The sequence below is a fragment of the Scardinius erythrophthalmus genome, assembly GCF_964197995.2.
Source record: "Scardinius erythrophthalmus genome assembly, chromosome: 8".
Taxonomy (NCBI): domain Eukaryota; kingdom Metazoa; phylum Chordata; class Actinopteri; order Cypriniformes; family Leuciscidae; genus Scardinius; species Scardinius erythrophthalmus.
Genome location: NC_138228.1, coordinates 26,470,237 through 26,496,898, shown reverse-complemented (window position 1 = coordinate 26,496,898; position 26,662 = coordinate 26,470,237). Strand labels below are relative to the sequence as shown.

Here is a 26,662-nt window from a genome sequence, read left to right as displayed (position 1 = left end):
GGTACGGCATCTTTGAATGTAACCATATTCTTGCCAGTGTAATGATATAATCCACATTTGACCAAAATTGAGTTTAAATGGACATACGTGCATATTTTACAGTAACGGTGGTCGATACGCGTTCTTCCGATCATTAATTAGAATGGCCAAGTCACGTTTCATATTGAATACGCTCAGTTTATTAAATAGCCTACGTCTTAGTTTATTAAATACGCTTAGTTTATTTAATATTAATTATAAATTTATTAAATGTCTCTTGCAAACTATGAAGGGACAATGAATCAATACACTGACATGGTAATGCTAGACAGATACTTTGTTTGCACAGTCCTACCGTAATTTTGTCACTCCTAGACGTATGTCTGGCGTCAGGGGGGAAACGTTTACCTCGATGAAGGAAAGTCAAAGTCTGACCAGGCTATGTTTATTTGACAATGTATTGCAGAAAAGTTAAAATGAAGATGCAGTTCCAGTAAACTCCAGTTACCAGTTCATGTTTATTCTTCAAGTGATTCAAGCAATACCAACTAATCAGATTCAATACTGACATTACAGGTGGAATTATAAAATAGCAACAGGCCTTAAAGGGATAGTTCACCCAAAAATGAAAATTCTGTCATAATTTACTCACCCTCAAGTTGTTTCAAACCTGTATGAATTTCTTTTTTCTGCTGAACACAAAAGAAGATATTTTGAAAAATGTCTGTAACCAAACAGTTGATGGATCCCATTGACTTCCAGAGTAGGAAAAACAATTACTATGGTTTGGTTACAGACATTTTTCAAAATATCTTTTCTTTTCAGGAAAAAGAAATTCATACAGGTTTGAAACAACTTGAGGGTGAGTAAATGATGACAGAATTTTCATTTTTGTGTGAACTATCCCTTTAATGCAAGATTTTAATCATGTCTTTCCGGTCAGAATTGGCTGATAGGAATTCCAAAAATTTCAACAGATAAGACCAAGTCATTTTAAAACATGCACATAAACAATTACATGACAATACACAATAAATAGAACATTTAATTAATAAATTAATCAGTAAGTCAGGACAGCCCATTCATCCAGGTAGTGAAATTGCATCACTTATGGTCAAGTGCATTGTAAAATGGATGAAAGTCCTTGGGTAAAACATGTTTCAGTTTTTGGGGTGGATGTATAGAGTGGGGCCACGATGACACACGTCTTCCTCAGGGATGGGGATGTGAAGGGTTGCCAGTTGTCAGAGTGTAGTAATTTAAACTCCATACTGCCATCCACATTGTATCTAATAGATAGATTAAAGAAAAGAAGGGTGGAGGGGTGTCGGGTCACAGAGATAAGAGGGAACCAAAAGCATGTTTAGATTTATGAAACAAAATATTTTAATATGATATGGCTAATGTTTCATGTATTTGTGAAAAAGTGTGTAAAAAAACAAACAAAAAAACACACCTGACTGCTCGAAGGTCATGCACCGTAGGATCTCCAACTTTGCTACCAGGTCGGACTGACTTACAGATGTTGACTTTGCTGAAGTCTTGGAAAAAGCTGTAACCAACATACTTCACCTTATATGTTTTGGACTGGAACGAGCTCCTCGAATAACTGCAGCATACTCAGCTGGAACATGTATGTCACAGTTTCTCAACTTCCTCTCAATCACACTGTGCACAGAGTCACATTCCATTTGTGTGTGACCTCTTTCAAGGTACTTCTGTGTCACACGTTTCTTTTTCTCAGTAGCAAACTTTAAGAGGGCATTGCTCAGGACCAGATTTCTGTTTTGATAACCACACCCATCACTCCAAAGGATGAATTCATTGTAAGTGGGGTGTGCTTCAAGGTAACCCACAATGCAGGAGGCAAACTCGTTGGCAGAGACCCCAGCTTCACCCTCATGCCAAAGGTAATTTTTTGCTTCATGTGATGCCATATTGTAGATGGTAAAATTATGGACACCAAGCTTCATTTTGTAGTACAGGGCAGACGCTTGAAGCTTTGGGCAGGAGGAGAAGGCCCTGCAGATCCATGCATGCAACCAAGGTGGTGTTGTTTGCAAGTTGTTTGTCCTTTACCATTTCTGCTCGTGCGTCGTCCTTTTTAACACAGTGTTCCTCCCACACGGCAGCCTCAATGTTCCCGGCTTTGAAGGCAGAGCAAGTGTCACACTGATCTTTCTTCAGATGGAACAGAGAAAGGTTTAAATCGTTGAAGGTGTTAGTGAATACTTGCCGTGACAGGCTGGATGCTGTGGTCTGCACATGATTGCTTATACTGTGTGTGGAGATGACTGATGGACTTGAAGAAAGGCTCCAGGTACATCTTTGATGAGGAGGACCTGCAGTAGTGCGATGGAACTTTTGGCAGATCCAGAAGGAAGGTCTTTAGGAAGTCCTGCTCCTCTGTCCTTACACTCACTCTCGCCATCTTCTCAGGACTTTCCCCTCTTCGCCCAACCCTGTCCGGCGCCGCTTGACATCACTCACCTCCACTGATGTTTTCACATACATTCTCCTCTCTTTCCATTCCAATTTCCCCCAAAAATACTTGAAAATTTCCTTCCTCTTCCCTTCATCAATTTCGGAGCAGTGTAGTTTGCTCGATTTCTGGCAGGACACAGACTGGCACCGGCCGCCCATTTTTCTTTCTTCTTTGATGACAAATTCATTTTTTTTTCGTCCAAGATAAGATTGGCCCCTCATTCTTTTCCTTTTCTGGATGTTACCCTTCCAATTGTCTGGGTTGGCCCTCTTCCTTGACCTTCCCCGATTATCAATGGCACCTTCATATGAAAAAATAAATAAAAAAATGATGTTCTACAAATGCACATTACATGGTTTCTTAGCATGTGGATATATGTGTGTGTGTGTGTGTGTCAGTGTGTAGGCATGCATTTAAGTTTGGCATTGCTGTCTGTGTGTGTGTGTGTGTGTGTGTGTGTGTGTGTGTGTGTGTGTGTGTGTGTGTGTGTGTGTGTGTGTGTGTGTGTGTGTGTGTGTGCGCATGCGGCTGAGCCCACTAGTAGCTGACAGAAATGTAAAAATAATGACAATAAGTTACTCACCTTCATTGACAGGTGTGTAATCCGGCTCATTTTCTGGATCGTGTTCAAGTGAGTCTTAGAATAATAAAGAGGAACACATTTTGTACAACGAATGCACTGTTCACATCATTCAGATATAAGATTGCATTCATTTTGACTGGTAATCGATTAAATATGCTAGATTTGTAATTAGTAATGGGCTTTAGTCTTTAAGTCCTACTCAAAACTAATGTGAGGTGTAGGCTGTAGTATAGTCTAATCTGAGAAGAAGAAAAAGAAGAAGAATAATACTTACCCTCACTGGCAGCTATTTCGGAATGATTTTCTTTATCACTTTCCAGAGAATCTAACAACAATAAAGATAAAATGCATTTAGCACACTGAATAGCCTACAATGTTTGAATAATTCAGAACTGAGCTTGCATCAGTAGCTTTGACCAGCAAATGTACAGTAACTATACATTTTGAATTCTCTGTGATTAAAGGGATAGTTCGCCCAAAAATGATATTTAAGCCATGATTTACTCACCCTCAAGTCGTTTGAGATGCATCTTTTTTTAGACAAACACATTTTCAATTATTTTAGAAAATGTCTTAGATCTTTCAGTGGTTATAATGTGAAGCAATGGGGTCCGGCTGCTTCAAGTCCGAAAATGTGCATGCATCCTTCACAAAAATAATCCATCCGGCTCCAGGGGGGTAAACGAAGGCCTTCTGAGGGTGATGCTGGCGTATGACGTAGGACGTAGCCCAGTTATTTTCGTTTATAAAGTTTTAAATATGTATATTTTTACGACAAAACCGCACGGATTACCCTCAGAAGGCCTTCGTTTATCCCCCTGGAGCCGGATGGATTACTTTTGTGAAGGATGCATGCACATTTTGGGACTTTAACGATGTGGACCCCATAACTCCACATTATAACCACTGAAAGATCTAAGACATTTTCTAAAATAACTGAAACAAAAAATTGACATGCATCTTGAATGGCTTGAGGGTGAGTAAATCATGGCTTAAATATCATTTTTGGGCGAACTATCCCTTTAAAATGTTTTAATTTAGCCACATACAATTTGATGGGTTAGTACTTGGAAATGCAACAGCAGTTTCTTGGATCAAGGGAACCAAAATAACATGTGTGACAGGCTTTCATCTTAATGTGCAACACATCAATAGGCTTTAGGTTGCTGTATAGGTAGCTGCTACTGGGAGAAAATAATTTAAGCCTAAAGTACCTACCCTCATTGGCAGCTGTCTGAGAACTGTCACTTTCAAGTGAATCTAAGAATGACAGAGAGGAAAACTAGTTAACATTTCAGTAATGAATACAATGTAGAATTAACTGTTTGGCTGACTCAATTCTATTTCCTACAAACCTTCCTCCTCATTGTTGACCCTCGCAATCGCCTCAATAACAGCCCTATCATAGTTAACATTCATCAATTCACACAGCTCCTTTACAGAGACAGACATCCTGAATGAAGGGAGAAAAACAGATCAGAAAAAATATAGCGCTATGCCCAGTCAACATTGTTTCAGTTCACTTCGGAAATCTGCGCGTTAACATCTTCACAATAAAAACGTAGCAGGATAACTCTAGTGCTGGAAATTCTCAGCCTCTGGCAAGCGGTGATAGCAGTATGAGTGAGGCATGTTCTAGTGACAATCAGACAGTAGCATTACAGGCTATAATTTGATCAGTTTGACTAAGAAAAAAAAAAGGTTGAATCTTATCAATGAGACCGAGTTTATTTACATACCAGCAAGCAAACTAATCTGTAAAGAACTAGATTAGAACTAAACTGTGGAGAGCTTCAATGTCGTACTTTTGTCAGCCAGGTTCACAAATATAAAAATAAATAAAAATATTCAGTGACAATTACAAGCGTGATTGACAGCTTTGACACCAAATGGATATACGTGAAAATCAGATGACATGATTTCACAACTTTTCATTGGCCATTTAGATATGTGAAGCATACTGTATACGGAAATTAACTTGGACATTCAATCCGTCGAAAAATCTCAAAATCGGCAAAATGGACATACGTGGTTTTCATCGGACAGCGACCATATGTAGTTAATTCTCATACTATATTTTCAGAAAGTTTTGGAATATATCCTCTCCCCAAATGTGTAATTAATAAAAAAAAAAAACAATAATAAATAATTTAATGAGAAGGTTTATATTGACCTATTAGGATTTACATTTATGCATTTTGGCAGACGCTTTTATCCAATGCGACTTACATTGCATTTCAAGGTACACATTTACATTCTTATCAGTTCTTGCTTTCCCTGGGAATCAAACCCATGACCTTGGCGTTGCAAGCGCCAGCGCTCTACTGTTTGAACTACAGGAAAGCTTAGACGTTGCTTTCTGTCATAAACGTGAGAGGAAGCAAAATGCAGGTAAAAGATGTTTATTATAAATAAACAGTGAAGGTCAGGCCTACACAAACACGACACACAGGGCAGGCGAGTGACGCAGGGACCTCGATGGGCAGCCGGGCAGGTGGTGGATGGCAGATGAGTGAGAAGTCTGTAATCCAGAATTGTAATGATGACGACAGGACACGAAGAGACACCGGGGCCGGCAGGTTAATGTGAGAATAAAACACAGGTTTTAATTTGGATAAATGAAAGACGGAATGAAATCTCCTGTACGCAGGAGGAAGTTTGAGTCGGACTGCCATCAGACTAAGGATCTTGGTGACAGTAAATTGGCCAATAAATTTGGGAGCTAATTTATTAGAAACGGAGCAGAGCGGAATGTTCTTGGTTGAAAGCCACACTTTTTGATCAACAACATATACAGGAGGTTTCAACCGGTGGCGATCGGCCTTAGCCTTGGTGCGTGCCACAAACTGGGGCCCCCTGTCGGAAACCACGTCTATCGGGAGGCCATGTAAGCTAAAAACGTGGTCTACTATAGTCACCGCTGTCTCCTTGGCAGAGGGTAATTTAGGCAAGGGAATAAAATGAGCCGCCTTCGAGAACCGGTCCACTACGGTCAAAATGACCGTCTTGCCCTGGGAGGGCGGTGATAAAATCTAGCGCTATGTGGGACCAGGGTCTCGAAGGGACAGACAGCGGTTGGAGTAACCCATCTGGGGGTCTATTGGAAGTCTTACCAGTGGCACAAACCGAGCAAGTCAAGACAAAACTGCGAATGTCACGAGCCATTAATGGCCACCAGAATCGTTGCCTTGCGATTAACTCCTGGATGACAAGCCACGTTAGAACAATGCCTCCACGAAGAACGTCAGACCGTAATCCCTCCGGTACAAATAATCGATTCGGTGGGCCACCGGGCGGAGGCGTTACCCCTTCTAAGGCCGTCTTGACCTTCGACTCGATCTCCCATGTGAGTGTGGAGACAAATAGAGTCTCTGGTAAAATGCACTCGGGAGTGGACGGGCTTTCGGAATGGTCAATAATACGCGATAAAGAATCGGGTTTGATGTTTTTGGAACCCCGGCGGTACGAGAGAGAAAAATCAAAACGAACGAAAAAAAGAGCCCACCGAGCCTGCCTGGAGTTGAGTCTTTTGGCGGTTCTAATATATTCCAAGTTCTTGTGATTGGTCCAGACGATAAAAGGTACCCCGATCCTTCTAACCAATGACGCCATTCCTCTAACGGTAACTTGACCGCCAACAACTCTCTGTTACCAATGTCATAGTTACGTTCGGCAGGAGATAAACGATGGGACAAAAACGCGCACGGATGCATCTTGTCATCTGTGGGAGAACGTTGGAAGAGAACTGCGCCTACCCCCACCTCTGACGCATCGACCTCCACCACAAACTGACGTGAGGGATCAGGGGCTATCAAGATGGGAGCCGAAACAAAGCGACTTTTCAGTTTGGCGAATACAGCGGACCACCTGAATGTAGTTCTGGGGGAGGTCAAGGCAGTCAGAGGAGCGGATAGTTGGCTGAAATTGCGAATGAAATGCCGATACAAATTGGCGAACCCCAGAAACCTCTGTAGGGCCTTACGGGAATCTGGACTTGGCCAATCTACCACAGCCTTAACCTTTTAACCTGTTAACCGTTGCCAGAGCGCGGGCGCACTGAAGTAGTTTTATTTATATATAGTTCAAAGTTACTATCAGATTTAATGTTATACCTTGACAAACTATACATCATTAAAAAGATATAAGACTCAAGTTTCAGAATTTGACCACTATTGTATTCTGAGAAACTTATAGCGACAGTTATTTCTTAATTTGTGTCAGGAGTTATGAAATGAAAAAATGAGTCGATACCTTTGATATGAATTATGCGCGTCAGCCGCTTTCATTCATAAAAAAACTCCAGTGCCGTCGTCATGACAGCGATTCACAAAACAACGTCCTTCTAGGCTTTAGCTCAAAAATGTGCAGATTTGGAGAAATATTGATATATTCTCATAGGTTTACATCAGATTTCTATAGACAGGAATAATATTTATTGAATTTATACCCAAATGCGTCGATGTAATCATTATGAGCGTTTGCATACTCTGTTAATGTGTTTTCAATTCATACCAATAGCCTGAGGGCGCCCTCGCCGCCCTTTGCACAGTATTAGAACATGAAGAAGTGCCATAATCATGTGACAATCCAGGAAGCCTCGAACACACACACAGCTAACAAGAGATCGCGCTGTAACTATGGCTGTAACATGCAGATACAAACATTTTGAAGACAATAAACATGTTTGCTATGATATTTGAGTTACCTGTGTTTTTCAATCCATGCCAGGTATTTCCATAATAATAGATTATATTTATAATGTAATGCTAATCTATATAGAATCGTTGTGCAGAACACTATCCAATAGTATATTTTCTGTCTGATTTTTTATCTGAAGCCAAATTAGATCACAGAAAATTATTTAAAATACTCGATTTGCTTTATAAAGTAAGTTTATAAGCACAAACATGGTTTTAATCTCATAAATTGTCGTGTATTGATGGTGTGCTAAACTAACATGCTAGCTAGCCCTAGGTGCACCTGCCACCTAGAAGTTATATTTTTATTATTTTTTGAATGCTTACTGAAATGTTTCTTTATTCAAGAAATGCATTTGATACAGTTTAAAATGTAAGGGTGAACTTTGAGAAAAGAAATTAGTGACTGAAACCATATGAATAGCCTGTGAATAGCCAGTCTTTAGTAACTAAAATGCAGACAAAAGAAATGCATATTTACAGCCATAACCAGGCTGGAGAGGTGTGAATGTGTGCAGGGGGAGACTGAGACTGAATGGGGCTCGTTTGCACCACAAAACAATAAAGACAATATACTGGATAGATGGTTAGAAGATGGCAATAAACATCAGTAGCATTTTAGCATCAAATCAAAATAAAGTCACATGACATGGTCTTGAAAAACATTTCACTAAATACAGAGTTTTGGACTTATTATCTTAAGATTTTAAACAAAAAATGTTTAGACATGTGGCATTAGCTGTAGTGCATTTCTAGATTGCTCCAGTGCCAACTTCAATTTTATTTTCATGAGGATATTTCATAAAAAAATAATTTCTAATAACTTTACAAAACTTTGAAGCTATTTATAACAATTTTTGTCATTATGACAATAATTAATTCTACATTTACAATAAACTGCCAGGTGTCAGCTTTCAAATGAGATCATACTTGTGCTTTTAGTACAAAGGGTTCATGAACTGTATCTGTTTCAGTTTGGGTATGTCATTTCTTGGGATTTTTCAAAAGTGGCGTTGCAGCTTAACAGGTTAAGGATCCATACGCACTCCCTCAGACGAGATGATGTATCCTAAAAAAGAAACAGACTGTGCATGAAAATCGCATTTATCCGCCTTGACTAAAAGCCCATTCTCTAGCAACCTCTGAAGTACTTGTCGGACGTGCTGCAAGTGTTCCTGGAGAGAAGATGAAAAAATCAATATGTCATCCAGGTAGACATATATGAACTGATCTAACATATCTCGCAGCACGTCGTTGACGAGTGCCTGGAAGACCACTGGGGAGTTGGACAAACCGAACAGCATGATCAAATATTCAAAGTGCCCCCTGGGGGTGTTAAAAGCGGTCTTCCATTCACCCCCCTTCCTAATGCGAACCAAATGATAGGCGTTGCGTAAATCCAATTTTGTGAAGACTGATGCTCCCTGCAACCTCTCGAAAGCTGAAGACATCAGCGGCAAAGGATAAGTATTCTTTACCGTGATGTTGTTCAACCCCCGGTAATCAATACAAGGTCGCAGAGAACCATCCTTCTTACCCACAAAAAAGAACCCCGCCCCTGTGGTGAAGAGGAAGGCCAGATGTACCCCGTTGCTAGAGAATCAGAAATATATTTCTCCATTTCTCCAGCGTGCGGAATTCGATGGAGTAGTCAGACACGGAGCGATCTCCTTGTTGCAGGTCGACGAGCACCCTGGCCGCCTCTCTTCCTGCCATCGACCGGTCGAACACACGCCTCATCTCCTCGCCGAGTGCCTGGAACGAGGCGCAGCATGGATCCTGATTCTCCCACAACGCCGCTCTCCCAGTCAGCAGCGTCAAAACAAACACTATGGCGGTGCGGCGGCGCAGCGGGACTCCTCGGATGTTGAAGTTGTTGGGTGAGCTCGGACACCTGCGACACTAAAGCTTGTACGGCCCGCCCTGTGTTCGCGATGCTCTCGCCCTGTGTGTCCATCCGAGTGATACTGCGAGCGATGAATTCGTCAAGGCTGATCGTGGGACCACCTGCTGCTTCCACCATCTGGTCAGATCATTCTGTCATGAACGCGAGAGGAAGCAAGATGCAGGTAAAAGATGTTTATTATAAATAAACAGTGAAGGTCGGGTCTACACAAACACGACACACGGGCAGGCGAGTGACGCTGGGACCTCAATGGGCAACGGGGCAGGTGGTGGATGGCAGATGAGTGAGAAGTCCGTAATCCAGAATTGAAATGATGACGACAGGAACCGAAGACACAAAGAGACCATATCCAAACTGGAACAAAGATCACAAGAGGACGCCAAACAGGACAGGAACCAACACCGGTAGACACCACAACGATCTGACAACACAAGACACCAGTCACTGAGAATATATAGGAGAGTTGAGTGGAATCAGCTGGCGCTGATGATCAGCGGTAATCAGAGGACACACCCACACTAATCACACGCACAATACACAATCACACGAGACAAGGAAGAGACAGCGAATTCATGAACCGTGACAGTACCCCCCCTCCTAGGAATGCTGCCTGGCGTTCCCAGACACCCTTATCTGTCGATTGTAATCATCTATAAGGGAGTGATCCAATATGTCTCTAGCAACAATAATCAACAACAATTACAATTTTAACAATATTTCAAGTGTAATCTTTCTTTTTAAAAAGTATGCATTTTATCATACGTATTTCAAAGTTAAGGATTCATTAGTTTGAATATTGGAACAAACACTATAATAACATCTTAGTTGATAATTCAATATACATACTTTATTTTTGACAAAACATCACTATATATTTGACATGAGCAGAAATTGGCGAACAAAAGCTTATTTTATGTGACAGTAGTCTTTTTTACAGTAAAAACTTTATAATCTATACAAAACTAATCAACAAAATCTTGTCTAAACATTCATATTTCGTCTGTTTTACTCATCTCAGTATAGCAATATACTTTGGTAAAAGCTAAACTAGTAGATGTGTTCATGTCAAAATAACATGTTTACTAATGTAAGTGCAAGTGTGAATGAACGGCACAGATGCACGCTGTTGTTTACTACAGCTGTAGTAAACATCTGTGCCGTTCATTCATTCACACACAGACACGCGATTCATATTTAAACAGTCTTTTTGCAAGCTGTAGTAAACAACATCGCACATTTGTGCTTTCATTCATTCACACGCAGACACGTGATTCATATTTAAACAGTATTTTTGTGGTTTACAGACACAATTGCATATCGCGTTTAGAACAAAGCACTTAAGAATAAAGAACTTACTACAATCCTCAGCTGCATCCGTTGCTCCTCGAAATGAAACTAAACCGCACTTCTGAGGTATATTTCCCAGGATTATTATTACGATAGTATTATTCCTCACAGCGAAGCTGTGTAAAGTGCACGTAAAATAAACTTGACTTGTTTTATCCAGCTGATGTGGGCGTTGACATGTTTGCATGGATCGCCTCAGATCATTTGTGTTTGAATAGTGCGTGCTCTCCGTGGGCGTGGTCACATTAACACTTAATGAGATGAAATGAGAACGACTGGCATCTCTCTTTTCATACAGGTTACATAAACTGAGAATATTTGTTTTTTATAAAAATTATTTCATTTAAAAGAAGAGAATTCAAGCTTTATGCCTGTGTGCCTGTATGCTTGTGGCTTGTGAGTATTCGCTGAGTTACAGTTCATTTTCGGACACGTTTCAGAATGGACTTCACTTTTTTTTTTTTTTTTTTTTTTTTTAATGAGGCATTTATATAGCGCTTTCATATGTACTACTGTACACCCAAAGCGCTTTACAATCATATCAGGGGTCTCTCCTCAACCACCACCAGTGTGCAGCATCCACTTGGATGATGCGACGGCAGCCACAGTACAACGGCGCCAGTGCGCTCACCACACACCAGCTATAGGTGGAGAGAGGAGAGAGAGTGATAGAGCCAATTCAATGTAAGGGGATTATTAGGAGGCCATGATTGGTAAGGGCCAATGTGTGGAATGTGGCCAGGACACCGGGGTTACACCCCTACTCTTTACGAGAAATGCCATGGGATTTTTAATGACCACAGAGAGTCAGGACCTCGGTTTTACGTCTCATCCGAAGGACGGTGCTCTTTGACAGTATAGTGTCCCCGTCACTACACTGGGGCGTTAGGACCCACACAGACCACAGGGTGAGCACCCCCTGGTGGCCTCACTAACACCTCTTCCAGCAGCAACCTGGTTTTTCTCAGGAGGTCTCCCATCCAGGTACTAACCAGGCTCAGCCCTGCTTAGCTTCAGTGGGCAACCAGTCTTGGGCTACAGGGTGATATGGCTGCTGGCTTCACTGACAGAGAGAAGGCAGAACTTGCATCATGTTTATTTTTCTTTATTTGGCAAAAAGCACAACACTTTGTTTTTATTGTGAGTATCTATTACTCGATTACAGTATTTTGTACTGATAAGAAAAAAAGCGAGCAGATCATGCCGGTGTGATTGCCGACCCCAGGGGGTTAATCATTCACGCTAATGATTCACGGGCTGTTGCCGGTCAACATGATTGCAGTGAGTTGATAGTGATTTCAGACACCTGTCATGCCTGAGGCGTTCCCCAAAGGATCATTCAACGCAGTGCGAATTCCCTTTCGAAAGGGAACAGCAACGCTACCACCACGCTACTGAGAAATGTAGTTAAACTAGTAGTGTCACTACTTGTAGCGACGCTACTGCCCAACACTGGATCCAATTCTTCATCATCCTGAACTATCATGTATGCAGATCTCCTGAAGGACACAATATGTTTCAAAAGAGGATAAACCATGCAAATTGTGATTTTTTTTTTTTATTAGGGATACCAATTTACGATAGCGTGATAAAGCTTTTGTAATCTCGTCACTGAGAAAAGGGTGAACGTTAGATAAGGTAACCCTCTTAAAAGGTAGTGAGAGTGGAAGAACAGGAACATACTCGCCACCAATCACAATTCCACGCTCAACCACTTCATTCACCTTTTCAAAACTGCTCAGAAAAATCACTGTAGCGCTATTCATTCTCGATGCGGATAAAATATATCCGTATCCTATAAATTTGGCAACCGCTAAGCAAATCTCCTTTATACTCGCCAGCTAACATCACTTTTATCGCATGGCGCCGCGTGAGTGTAGACAAACCCGGTTTAGCCGGGGCCATCATGCTTTCTCCGGTAAAGACCGGTAGCACACGACCCAGACCCACACTAACTAAAACACTAAAAACTAACACAAACAAAGAAACAAACTGTAACAACATTGGCTATCGAATCATTCGTCGTTGGTTTGAATTAACAAATTCAAATACTCTAAAACATTTCTTCCTGAATACAAAAGCTGGTGCACTTTGAACTCGTGAGTGCAAATCAGGCTTTGGCTCCATAAAGACTGGAACCAATTGACTTTTACGACACTAATGTCACCTCAGAGACATTCCAAACCCCCCCTTTCCCCTCTCTGGACCACAGAGAGATAACGAAACTTGAAACCTTCTACACACACACACACACACACACACACAAACATCCTCCTATAGAAATATAGTTTTAATGTATGTAACTCAGATTTGGGTTTGATCTTCCTGTACGCATGTTTTATTAATTCGTTTGACCATATAATTATGATTTTCTAGAGGTGTGGTTTTGAAATGTATTCTTTAATCAATAGTGTTTTAGTTAGAGAGGGTTCACTAACATTCTCTGGCAATCCCCTCCCCCCTGTGTGGAACTGTGTTTTATTACCTAACGGAATGTTAGCCAGAAGAGCAGAATTAGGTGTTCATCCTAGATATTTTATATGTATAACCATTGAAGAAATATGTAAGCCTGAATGTAATTTCTCTTTTTCATGATTGTTCTTCTCTGTGATGGGTTTTTGTATTCTTGTAAACCGTAAAGGAATAATGTTTCAGATGTGCACCCTTTTTCAATCATAGATATGCCATGTGGATCTTTCTAAAGTCCAATCTTCAATGCCCACTTATCAATGTACACCACATGTTGGGTTCATTTTATTCCTAGGTTGTTAGTTTAACTTTTAAGCTTATTTTTACAGAATAATAATCTATCTCGACGTGTACCTTCGAAACATATCTAATTCGGTATCCACGTAAAGCTCTCCTTGTACTGGAACCAAATGTATGCATCAGGATCTGGTAAAATGTATGATACTATTTTCACCCTCGTTAGAGTATAACTGATCACATAATAACGCTGCCATAAAACATGCAAATTAAACTGGGAACTAAGACAAAGACATTTTTCCCGCTTCAGACCTGTGGACGTTCATTGGTTGTTCGCGCGAACAGAGGCGTCAACCCATATTGTCCATAAAAGACCGACTCAGAAAACCCTCTCGCTCTCATGCCTACGCTCTCTCCTTCCTCCTCCAAAACCCAAGTCCGGACCGGCTTCGGCCTGCTTCTCTTTTCTTTTTATTTATTTCTTTTATGTTTTTCTATAGTCTAGTTTCGTTTTCCTCTTCGCCTCTGTTCATTCACGAGCTGAATGAACTTAGCCTGAATCATTCCCGGCAACTTCACCACAAAGAAAGATTCTTTGAAGCTCCCGCGCTCGCACGCGCGCCGAAAGACAGCACGCGCACGCCTCCCCTCAGACGACTCGCGCTGCTTTTAAAGACACGCAGAACCCTGCGGTCCTACACACCTCATACAAAGAGAACCATGCCATGCAAGTATCGATTATTGAATTGAACTTATGATGTGATTTCTTTGTTGTGTCTTAAGGGTTACTGTCTGTGATTTTGCCATAGCCAACTGCGATCTCTGATCGCAGATTTTTGCTTTCACTTCCGATCTCGTCCCCCATCCTTCTCTCCATCTCTCGCATCTTCCGATCTCTCTCTCTCTATCTATCTATCTCTCTCTCTCTCATTTTCGTTATTCGTTATCTTGTATTGTTTAACTGTATTTGATGTACATAGACATATAATCCGTGTGTATTGTGTAGTTTGATATATTCCTTAGTTCGATGTATTGGTCCAATTATTAAATTCCATATGCCCTTGACTGACTCTGATTTAATTGCCCATGTTACTTAGTCCCTGAAATGTTCGATCTTAGCTATATGCTTTACCTTGGCTACGATTTAAGTAACCTAATTTTAGTCTACAAACACCGAGAGTGTCTTTTCAAGGCCTGGAAAAGATACTCTTTCTCGTGTTTGTAAGAAGGATAATTTTCCTTGAGAGTTAATTTAATCTTACGTACAATCTGTTCGCTGGACAAACAGATTGTTTGATAACTAAATTAATTCCATTAAAGTTATCCCATAACTTCGAGCTGAAATAAGAACAATTGATGTATTAATGACGAACCATAACCCGTTATGGTAATCGTTCATATATCAATCTAGTTCAGCTGCGATAAATTAATGTAACTGTAACATACAAAATATTAATCATATTCATGATTAATTATTAAAATTCCCTATAGATCATTTGAGCTAATATTAATATTAATGTACGACCCATTGTTTTTACATTAACATGTTTTAAAGCATGACCAACAGGGGACTTGAAAAAAGTCCCCACTTGGCTCGGCGGTCCCCTGTTGGTGAATGTGTAACGACACCAAGGTCCCCACTGAGATAGGTAGACAAGTACACACACACACACACACACACACACAAACACGGTTTACTATCTTTGTGGGGACTCTCCATAGACTTAATGGTTTTTATACTGTACAAACTGTATATTCTATCTCCTCACACTAACCCATACCCCTAAACTTACCTATCCCAGAAAACTTTCTGCATTTTTACATTTCCAAAAAAACTCATTCTGTATGATTTATAAGCTTGTTTACCCATGGGGACCTCTATTTAGGTCCCCACTGTGACACGAGTCCCCATGAGTCTGTGTGCATTCAGGTGAAGAGGATGATTTTTTCCGTCGATATTGGAACACGAGTGAAGAACAAAGCCTATAATAAAGAATAGTTTAGCATCCAAATACATCGCAAATGCTGAAACATTTTGATTCTAATGAGAGGGTTACGTGAGCCCAACAGTGCTTACTTTCGTTTTTATTTTTTACATTGAATTTAAAAGATTTGTTGTGGGATATTTTGAGTGTATCATAAAATCAGAATAAGGTAATAAGGTTTCTGTCTTTTATATATATATATATATATATATATATTAGGGCTGTTTTCGACTAAGGATTTTCATAGTCGAATCTGATTCGTTAGATTTTGCCGTAGTCGACTGATAGTCAAACCTTTTTTTTTTCTTTTTTTTTTTTTAGATAGCAGCTAGATTTTTTCCATTTCAAACAAAAGAGCTAAAAAACACATATATATCACACATATATCATAACATTTCATAAACATGAGGAGCAATATGAGAGAGAAATTTGGTGATGGTTGTTTAGGTACATTAAACCACGTAAAGCTTTTTCACGCCCATGAGAACCGCGTGGAGTCAACTCACAGCCGCTCCGCTGCCCTGCTGAAAATGTGAAGCAGAAACGCTTAATATCAGATAACGTCCATAATAATTGGACTCTGGGTTCGATTTTTTGACCATTTTCAGTGGTTATGAGGAGCAATATGAGAGGGAAATTTGGTAATCGTTGTTTAGGTACATTAAACAACGTAAAGCTTTTTAACGCACATGAGAACCGTGTGGAGTCAGCTTTTTAACGCACATGAGAACCGTGTGGAGTCGACTCACAGCCGCTCCGCAGCCCTGCTGAAAATGTGAAGCAGAAACGCTTAATATCAGATAACGTCCATAATAATTGGACTCTGGGTTCGATTTTTTTTTATCATTTTAAGTGGTTATGTGGAGCAACATGAGAGGGGAAATTGGTAATCATTGTTTAGGTACATTAACCAAGTGAAGCTTTTTAACGCACATGAGAACCGTGTGGAGTCAACTCACAGCCGCTCCGCAGCCCTGCTGAAAATGTGAAGCAGATTTTTGAATACATTTTTATTTATTTACATTAGTAAGCTACAGGACATCGTCTTTCAAAACATGACCTGAAAAAATAAAATAAAAATGGTACCCAGCCCTTCTGAAAATGCGAATGCGTCTCTGTCCCCAGCACATTTCAAACCAAACTGACGCCCATGTATTCGACTATGAGGTTCATAGTCGAATCAGACCTCTCCGAATCGAATCGTCGAATCCTCGACTATTAGAAGTCAGCCCTAATATATATATATTTATATATATAAATATATATATATATATATATATATATATATATATATATATATATATATATATATATATATATATATATATAAATATAGCTGCGAGCAGCGATTACGGGCCAAAGCCGGTGGCACCGCCACCCCGGTGCCTTTAGGTAAGGGTTGCGGTGCCACCGGCTTGGGCCCGTAATCGCTGCTCGTAGCTATATTTATTATTATTATTATTTTGTCAACCTTTCGGGCACTTTTGGGGCCCTTAACGTGCTCTGAAACTCTTGAAACTTTGCACACGGGTCAGAACCCGCGGCCATCAGGGCCGGACTGAAGCTGGTACCCGGGCGTGGCAGGGGGGCTCGACAGCGCCCCCTGGAACGGGATCCGAACACGTGTCCATAAATCAAACACGCTTGCATGTAATAAAATGAAACTCGGTACACATATAGATCTCATCGGGCCGAACAACTTTCGTGCTCTAAGTTTTACGCCAGACCAACAGGAAGTCGGCTATTATGGGTTGTTTGGAAACGCATGCTGTGGAATTTGATGTACTCCTCCTAGGAAATTCATCCATTCGCCTCCAAACTCGGTCGGCATGAAGTCAAGACATTGAGGATGCTAAATTGCGGACGGATTTTTGATATCTCGAACGGTTTGGCCGTGGCAAGGAAACGAATTTATGGCGAATAAGGGACACAGAAAGTGTATTATAAGTTCAGCATACATTATCTGATCTTGATGAAACTTCAGTAGTGTATTCGTTGTAAGAGGCCGATCACATGGATGTGACTATTGTGAGTCAAAGTTATAGCACCACCAACTGGCAGCAGGTAGTGTGTCACTTTCAAAATGCTTTGAAATCACTCTCTTATTTTTACCCGATTTGCTTCAAACTTTATGTGTATAATGTAGACACATGGCAGATGTAGACCTGTGAAAGGATTATTGATATCTTAGATATTGTTGCCGTGGCAACGCATCAAACTTTAATATTCTTTTCGGATGCTTTTGAGACTCTTCACATTCTTGAAAATGCATGAAACTCGACAGACACATCACATTTATTAGCCAGTAGACATGTGAAAAGTTTCAGAAACAGGCGTGGCAGGGGGGCTCAACAGCGCCCCCTTGAACGGGGTCTGAAAAATTGGTCCATATATCAAACACGCTTGCATGAATTAATATGAAACTCGGTACACATATAGATCTCATCAGGCCGAACAACTTTCCCTCTGTCAAGTTTTACGCCAGCCCAACAGGAAGTCAGCTATTATGGGTTGTTCGGAAAACGCTTGCTGTGGAATGTGAAGTACTCCTCCTAGAGGATTCATCCCATCCCCACCAAACTCGGTGTGCATGAAGTCAAGACATTGAGGATGCTAAATTGCGGACGGATTTTTGATATCTCGAACGGTTTGGCCGCGGCGAGGAAACGAATTTATGGCGAGAAAAGAGAAACACGAAGTGGAATAACTTCTGCATACATTAACTGATCTTGATGAAACTTCAGCAGTGTGTTCATGGTAAGAGGCCGATCAGATGGATGTAACTATTGTGAGTCAAAGTTATAGCGCCACCAACTGGCAGCAGGAAGTGTGTCACTTTCAACATGCTTTTGACAAAAGTGGGGGGGCTAGTTTTACCAACAGTTACAAACATCAGTATATATATTGGTCTCACCGAGCCGGACAATTTTCTAATTTTCAGTCATTAGCTCCAAGCAAAAGGAAGTCAGATATTTTGGTTTGAATGTGGATTTTTTGGATATTTCAGACTCTGAGTTTTTAGCTACTCTTCCAAACTGGCTTATTTTATTCACACCAAACTTTTTCAAAATGATGAAAATACATTCAAGATGCTAAATTGTGAACGGACATTAAACATCTCAAACGGTTTTGCTATAGTTAGGGACTAAAGTAATGTACAAAAAGGAAACTAAAAGCGTCATCTTCTAAAAATGTAATTGTACACCATTTATTTCTATATAAAAGTATACAAATATCACAACCAAACCCATTTTATTCTTTTTTTTTTTTTTCAATTTTATAATTATTTATGAGTTTAAAAATAGTAATTGTACTATTTAGTCCCATAAAAGTCAAGTCATACATAGGGCTATACTGCCCTCTTGTGTTCAAAATCAGGTAGGCCTATTGTATCTACATAAAAATATACTAGGTATGTGACGGTGAGAATATTTTACCACCGGTTATTCGACGTGTGACACCGCTGTGGGCTTTTGAATCGCCGACTTAAAAACGAAAGTAAAATATGTTCGTCCGCACTGACATTGATAGTGGTTGAGCGGGCGTTTCAAATTAATTCCTATTGAAGTAGGAATTAACTGAAAAACGTTCACTCTGTTCTGCTCGTTCCTCGTCGTGGATGCGCACCATTATGAATGCCCGTGCAGCCATGAGCATTTTAGTTTAATTTTAAAATTAGCGCCTTTCGGGGGGTGGATTGCTTGAAATTATTTTACAAAAGCACAATGTTGTGTTTTATTGCGACTGTACAAAAATATAAGTTAACACTTTGCAGTTTGAATGTCGTCCTGTATAATGACAGAGTATATTTTTATGTGTCCACATCGCGCCCAGGCCACACACACACACACACACACACACACGCACACACACACACGGTTTACTATCTTTGTGGGGACTCTCCATAGACTTAATGGTTTTTATACTTTACAAACTGTATATTCTATCTCCTCGCACTAACCCTACACACTTCCTGCTAAACCTACCCATCACAGAAAACTTTCTGCATTTTTACATTTCCAAAAAAACTAATTCTGTATGATTTATAAGCTTGTTTACCCATGGGGACCTCTATTTAGGTCCCCACTGTGACACGAGTCCCCATGAGTCTGTGTGCATTCAGGTTGAAGTCCCCACCGGGATAGAAAAACATGAACACACATACACACACACACACACACACACACACACACACATTCCAGCATTGCAATCTTGACATCGCAGCCTGATCATTATAGCCTTAATAAAATATAATAATAAAATAGTCAACCTAACATATAAAAATTACACTGCTCTAAATAGTCTGTAGTACAATTCGTACATTCACAGTAAGCACCGCTCCACTGTGATGTTTCCAAGCACATTTTTGCGCGTGTGAAGAGGATGATTTTTTCCATCAATATTGGAACACGAGTGAAGAACAAAGCCTATAATAAAGAATAGTTTAGCATCCAAATACATGGCAAATGTTGAAACATTTTGATTCTAATGAGAGGATTACGTGAACCCAACACTGCTTACTTTCATTTTTATTTTTACATTAAATTTAAAGGATTTGTTGTGGAATATTTTGAGTGTATCGTAAAATCAGAATAAGGTAAGTCAAGTAATATTTTCTGTCTTTTAAGTATTTATATATGTGTGTGTATATATATATATATATATATATATATATATATATATATATATATATATATATATATATATATATATATATATATATATATATAGAGGATTCATCCCATCCCCACCAAACTCGGTGTGCATGAAGTCAAGACATTGAGGATGCTAAATTGCGGACGGATTTTTGATATCTCGAACGGTTTGGCCGTGGCAAGGAAACGAATTTATGGCGAATAAGGGACACAGGAAGTGTGTTATAACTTCAGCATACATTATCTGATCTTGATGAAACTTCAGCAGTGTGTTCATTGTAAGATGCCGAACACAAGGATTTGACTATTGTGAGTCAAAGTTATAGCGCCACCAACTGGCAGCAGGAAGTGTGTCACTTTCAAAATGCTTTGAAATCACTCTCTTATTTTTACCCGATTTGTTTCAAACTTTATGTGTATAATGTAGACACACGGCAGATGTAGACCTGTGAAAGGATTATTGATATCTTAGATACTGTTGCCATGGCAACGCATCGAACTTTAATATTCTTTTTTTGATGCTTTTGAGACTCTTAGCATGCTTGAAATTGGATGAATCTCGATCACATTTATTAGCCAGTAGACATGTGCAAAGTTTCAGAAACGGGCGTGGTGGAATGGCTCAGTAGCGCCACCTTTAGTCAAAAATGGGGGCTTAGTTTTTCCTAGAATCACAAACATCGGTATGTATATTGTTCTCATCGAGCCGGACAACTTTCTAATTTAGAGTTATTAGCTCCGACCAACAGGAAGTCAGATATTTTGGTTTGAATGTGATTTTTTGGAGAATTCTCTCTCTCTCTCTCTGTATCTGTGTCTCTGTGTGTGTGTGTAGGGTGTAGAGCAGGGAACGGCAACTGGCGGCCCGCGGGCCAAAACTGGCCCGTCAGCAATATTTTCTGGCCCGCCGGATTATTTTGGCAGTCCTAAATGCTGTACAAAACTCTTCCACTACTTGAGAAAAGCCGTAGTCGCGCGGCGATTTCACCGCCGCATACTGTGTGAAACGCCCATAGGGAATCATGCGGTGCAGGATTACATTTTAAAGTATAACTGTGCGTTCACAACGGACGCGAATAGCGCGTCAAATTCGCGCCTGCCGCGTCTAGTTATACGCTTGACCACTTTGTGTCCATTCGCGCGTCAAAAGACGGTAGCGGTCAGAACTCTGGTGTACTTTGGACGGAGCGTGCGGTCTGACTGACAATAGCCAACTCCCGACATCTTTTGACAGCGTATCCGCACTTAATTCTGACCGCCTGTACACCTATCTCTGAGGAGCTGTTTGGTACTGAAACCATTGTCAGTCAACAACATTCTTTTTTTGCAAGGATGTTTGAAATAGTTCGACAGAAAATAGCCTACTTCATTTCGTCAGTAGGGCAATATGTTTTTCGTTTATGTTGCTTAGAAACTTGAGTGATAGGCTTTGTCCTATTTAATTCATGTTATTTATATTTCATATTTTTTTTCTGTGACATTTTTTTTCTCTGCTGACAGTACAATGTTAAAATAGCCTAATATTTACACTGACACGAACACAATTTTTGTATAGCATTTATAATTATTATAGGCTACTCCAATCTCCTTCTTTCCATTAGAGACATTTGAATGTGAGATTATGGAAACGAGATCTAAATTTTGTGGACCCGTCAGGTCGGGAAATAAAGCGGGTGAACACCGAGTGTATTTTAAGCGGTTGCTGAATAGAGCCTTGTGGGAGCGGGACGAAAAAAAAACAGTCCCACGCAGACCTCCTTAAACCTTAGGTGTGTATGTGTGTGTCCCCGAATAAATAATAATAATAAAAAAGGAATAAAGTTCAAAAGTCGGACTGTACGGAATGAGGCATGATTGCTATTCACACCTTTATTAAAATGGCTGTAATATGTTACCACAATAGTAGCCTACTTGATCTGTTTAAAATGGTTTCCTTGATATATGCATAAGGTGTTAAATTAAAACTTAAAAATCAAAATTTAAATTTGTTTAATCCAGTAATTCATTTTTTCTATTTTTGATCTGAGCACAATCAGAAAATCAGAAAACCCGTCCTTATTTTTTTTTTTTCATTTCAGTTTAGGAAATAAATAATGGAAAAACAAGTCGTTTTTCATCTTTTTATTTTTGGTTTTAATTTGAAAAAAAAAAAAAAAAAACGATTGAATGAATGATCCACGGACGGTGACGGACCCATCATATTCCGCAATTATAGGCCTATATAAGAGTATTTAATTTGTATCCATAGGCCTACTCTGTGTAGCTGGCCCGCCATCTACTGGCTAAAAAAAATATTGGCCCGCGGCCAAAGTTACTTGCCGACCCCTGGTGTAGAGCTTAGATCGGGCCCAACAAATCAAGCCCGACCCTACCCGAGCCCGAGCCCGTTGTGTCCGAGCCTGGCCCGGCCCGACACGTTCACTGTAATTATGAGCCCGAGCCCGATTTAAACCCGACCATTTTTAATATGTGGGCCGTTATAACCAGAGGCGGCGCCAGAATTTTTTTTTAACGCAGGTGCTGCTGTGCTGGATTATTTAGGCTGCTACAGGGGGGAGCTGCGCAGTTATATATATTATATAAATACTATTAATAAATGAGCAAAAATTGTCCACTCAGTATTTAATATTCAAATATTTTAATTATCACAATTAAAGTTTTAATTTTATTAAATTGAACAAGCACAACATTCAGCATTCAATCAAATATTCTTAAAGATTAATTATTATTAATAATGTTACTTCAACATATTGTTATTTTAACATAATATGTGTGTGAGCAACAAGCAAGATATGCATTTGTAAATTCGGTGACAGCGTGTGTTACGAGTTTCAAATGGTGTAAGTGACCGCGGCGCGGCACGCCGGCGACTCCCATCCATGTCATGATTATAGTGTCTGCTATATTGCTTTTTATGTATAAAACTCCAGGCAATTGGTTGATGAAAAATGTATCAAAATTTAAGATACAATTTATACTAAATGAAATTCACTTTAAAGAAAAGCTTTCTTCAAAACAAAACTTAAACTTTAAACTAAATGTGCTTATATAATGGCTGAAACACGTAAGGCACTACAGACTCTTTTTTTGTACAAATTGCAGCACATTCATTTAATTCTGAATTTTGCACATGTTGAAAGGCATTTGTTTGTGCAAAGTAAAACATATCTGTGACATTTATCAAGTTCATAATTGTGCCTGCATTTATTATTTATTATCTTAATGAATAATGCGACAAGGAAGAAGCATGTAAACTGCGTTGTTTATTCAGAAATAATTGAATGGATCGTAAATGGATCTGAAATTCCGAATGAAGAAATGTAAAAAATAAAAATAAAAAATAAATCGTGAATAATGATAAACAGAAAATTATGGCCTAAGATAGGCCTACTACTTTAATATAATTAAACAATGTTTTAGAACATATAATATTTTTTAAACAAAATAAATATTTGTAAAGCCTATTATAAAACGTAGGCCTATAGTGCAAAAACACTGCTCCATTCTGGTAGCCTCCTGCTGTGTATGAGCCGAGCCTGTAGATGAAGTGTGAGAAATTGATTAGGCCAAGGCTGCCTGCTATATAATCATTATATAATACCATATTAATCACAAAGCTATAGCCTACTTACATGGTTCTACATGTTGTCATGCAAGAACAAGATTGCGTCCACAGTTTCTGGTTTCAGAGCGGTCCTCCTCTGCTCTATCATTCGGCCAGCTGCGCTGAACACCCGCTCGCTGCTGCTGCTGCTTGCTGGAATGCAGAGGACGGATCTTGCCAGCCTGGCTAGTTTTGGGTACACCAATCCGTTCACTTTCCACCATTTCAGTAGGTCCCGGTCGTCATCCATGGCGTGCTTCTGTGAATTGTACTTAGCCACCTCATCCTCATCTGATTCGTTATCATCGTCTTGGTTCTCCCACTCAGCAAATTCGGAGTCTCTCCTGGGCCTGGCTGCTGGTGGTGTGAAGCCAGTACTGCTCATTGCACTGTCAGCCGCTGCAGCATCTTCCTCCACATGCAAGAGTAGGGTGCGAACGTGGGTATGTACTTCAGCTATCTCTACAGGAGACATCATCCTCAATTTGTTGAATTAGGGCCAGAGGAAAAGAGCAACTTTGTGCAGCATGTTCACCTTGATTTTTTGCACAATGAAGTCGGCATGTCTCTGGCGCACAAATGCTTGCTGCGGTGAGTCTGTGGGAGAGGGCTCGCTATGTCTCTTCAGTCTCTCAACCCAGAGGCAGACCAGGTTTATGGTTGCGTATTTGTCACCCTCCAACTCTCTCTGGGGATTATAGAATGGCTCCAAAAATGTGACCAGAAAGCTCAATAAGTCAGGTGCAATATTTTCGATGCACTCAACCTCACCGCGGGTCTCCAGTTTCTCCCGTAGCTCTGAGTATATGTCTTGCACTGACTTGAGTGTGAGGTACACTGTGCTGAATCGCGTCTCCCCCATCTGTAGCACTGTCTTTGACAATTGCGCAACCAGGCCAGATTGTTTTAGATATCTTACAAGTCCTTTCGCAGCAGATATGGTCTCTCCTATATCTGGCGTGTTTTCGGACAGTGTGTCGGCATGCAGACCGTGGCGAAGGACAGTATTAATTAGGTGATCGAGACAAGAAAGCCTCCTATATCGTTCCAGGGCTTTGATTATGTTGCTGCCTTCATCTGTTACCCACACTATTCGGCTGAGGGAGCTAGGGTCGAGGCCAAATTTGTTGACCAGCAAGCACACTATCTCGCGTCTGATGTTTTTTCCCGTTTTAGCATCTTCCACGGGAAACATTGCGGTGGTGAGAGTTTTACCAACTAAATTATAGTCGTCGGTGATGGCACGTTATTGCGATGTAACTGATCTTTTTGTAGTCATCAGCCCACATATCTGTGCTCATTGCTACGTCTTCATTCTTCAGAGCATCTTTGAGCGTCTGTGCCAGAATTTTCCTCCTCTCATCTGCCTTTTCTATGCAAGCCTTGGAAACGGTGCTATGGTGAGGCAGAATGGACTGGGCCGATACACGACCATATGTAGCACCAACATTGATTAATTCTTGAGCTAGCCGCTCGAAGCCCTGGCCACTTACAACGTAAAATGGCCTTATGTCCCTGCAGCAAAACTCAACGCATTTCTCTGTGATGGCTTGCCTCGCCCTCTGGGGAATGCTTGGAGAAGTAACAAAAGAGGACATTGAGGGCTGAGGCTGACTACTTTTATCATTTATGTCATGGCAAGCCTGCTTCATGTGCCTGTTTATAGTCGAAGTCCCCGTTTTTTTGCTGTCATAGGCGAGCAGCGTGCCGCATTTAATGCAGGAGACAAAGCCAACACATATGTTGTCACTCCCTACGACTAGCTTAAAATATTTCCATACCTCTGATTTTCCTTCAAACTTGCGCAGAGTTAATTCTCCTGTTTTTATTTGTTTCTTTGCCTCTTCAATCTCCATGTTGCACTATAGTACAGTAGAATAGTAGGCTACAGCACGCACAGCAGGTGTGATACGTCGAGCGTGCGAGACTTAGTTCGAGTGCGAGTGGACGAGACGCTGCGCATGACACGTGACGTGCTTTATCAAGGGCCCGACCCGACCCGGCCCGACGACAGTGAGGGAAATATCGGGCCCGACCCGGCCCGCGGGCTCGGGCTCGTGCAGAGAATCTAAGCTCTAGTAGGGTGTGGGGGATTTGTCTGTTAGGAGAAAGTTGCTTTTATAATTGTTTTTCAAGGTTTCAGGGGCTTTTGGGGCCCTTAACGTGCTCGAAAACTCTTGAAACTTTGCACACAGGTCAGAACCTGCGGCCATCAGGGCCGGGCTGAAGCTGGTACCTGGGCGTGGCAGGGGGGCTCGACAGCGCCCCCTTGAACGGGGTCTGAAAACTTGGTCCATATATCAAACACGCTTGCATGAATTAATATGAAACTCGGTACACATATAGATCTCATCGGGTCGAGCAACTTCCACACTCTATGTTATTAGCTCCGCCCAACAGGAAGTCGGCTATTATGGGTTGTTTGGAAAATGCTTGCTGTGGAATGTGAAATACTCCTCCTAGAAAATTCATCCAATCCCCACCAAACTCGGTGTGCATGAAGTCAAGACATTGAGGATGCTAAATTGCAGACGGATTTTTGATATCTCAAGCAGTTTGGCTGTAGCGAGGAAACGAATTTATGGTGAGAAAAGAGAAACATGAAGTGTTATAACTTCTGCACACATTAACTGATCTTGATGAAACTTCAGCAGTGTGTTCGTGGTAAGAGGCTGATCAGATGGATGTAACTATTGTGAGTCAAAGTTATAGCGC

At 40.6% G+C, this 26,662-nt stretch overlaps 1 protein-coding gene across 2 annotated transcripts in view; it reads right to left on the bottom strand.

Moving 5' to 3' along the window:
- Window positions 1-479: 479 nt before the first annotated feature.
- The window catches only part of LOC308694927 (uncharacterized protein), a 76,951-nt gene continuing 50,768 nt past the window's right edge, over window positions 480-26,662 (bottom strand). Inside the window, exons 2-7 of one of the 2 annotated variants that reach the window (XM_081372740.1) lie at window positions 4,403-4,500; window positions 4,266-4,307; window positions 3,322-3,372; window positions 3,048-3,101; window positions 1,436-2,765; window positions 480-1,268 (exon numbers count right to left, since the gene is read on the bottom strand). In XM_081372740.1, coding sequence (XP_081228866.1) covers window positions 2,398-2,765; window positions 3,048-3,101; window positions 3,322-3,372; window positions 4,266-4,307; window positions 4,403-4,499 — 612 coding nt within the window. In that variant the 5' untranslated portion in view covers window position 4,500 and the 3' untranslated portion in view covers window positions 480-1,268; window positions 1,436-2,397. Of the gene's footprint in view, window positions 1,269-1,435; window positions 2,766-3,047; window positions 3,102-3,321; window positions 3,373-4,265; window positions 4,308-4,402; window positions 6,719-26,662 lie in introns of those variants that run through there. The other variant, XM_081372739.1, reaches the window with a different exon arrangement.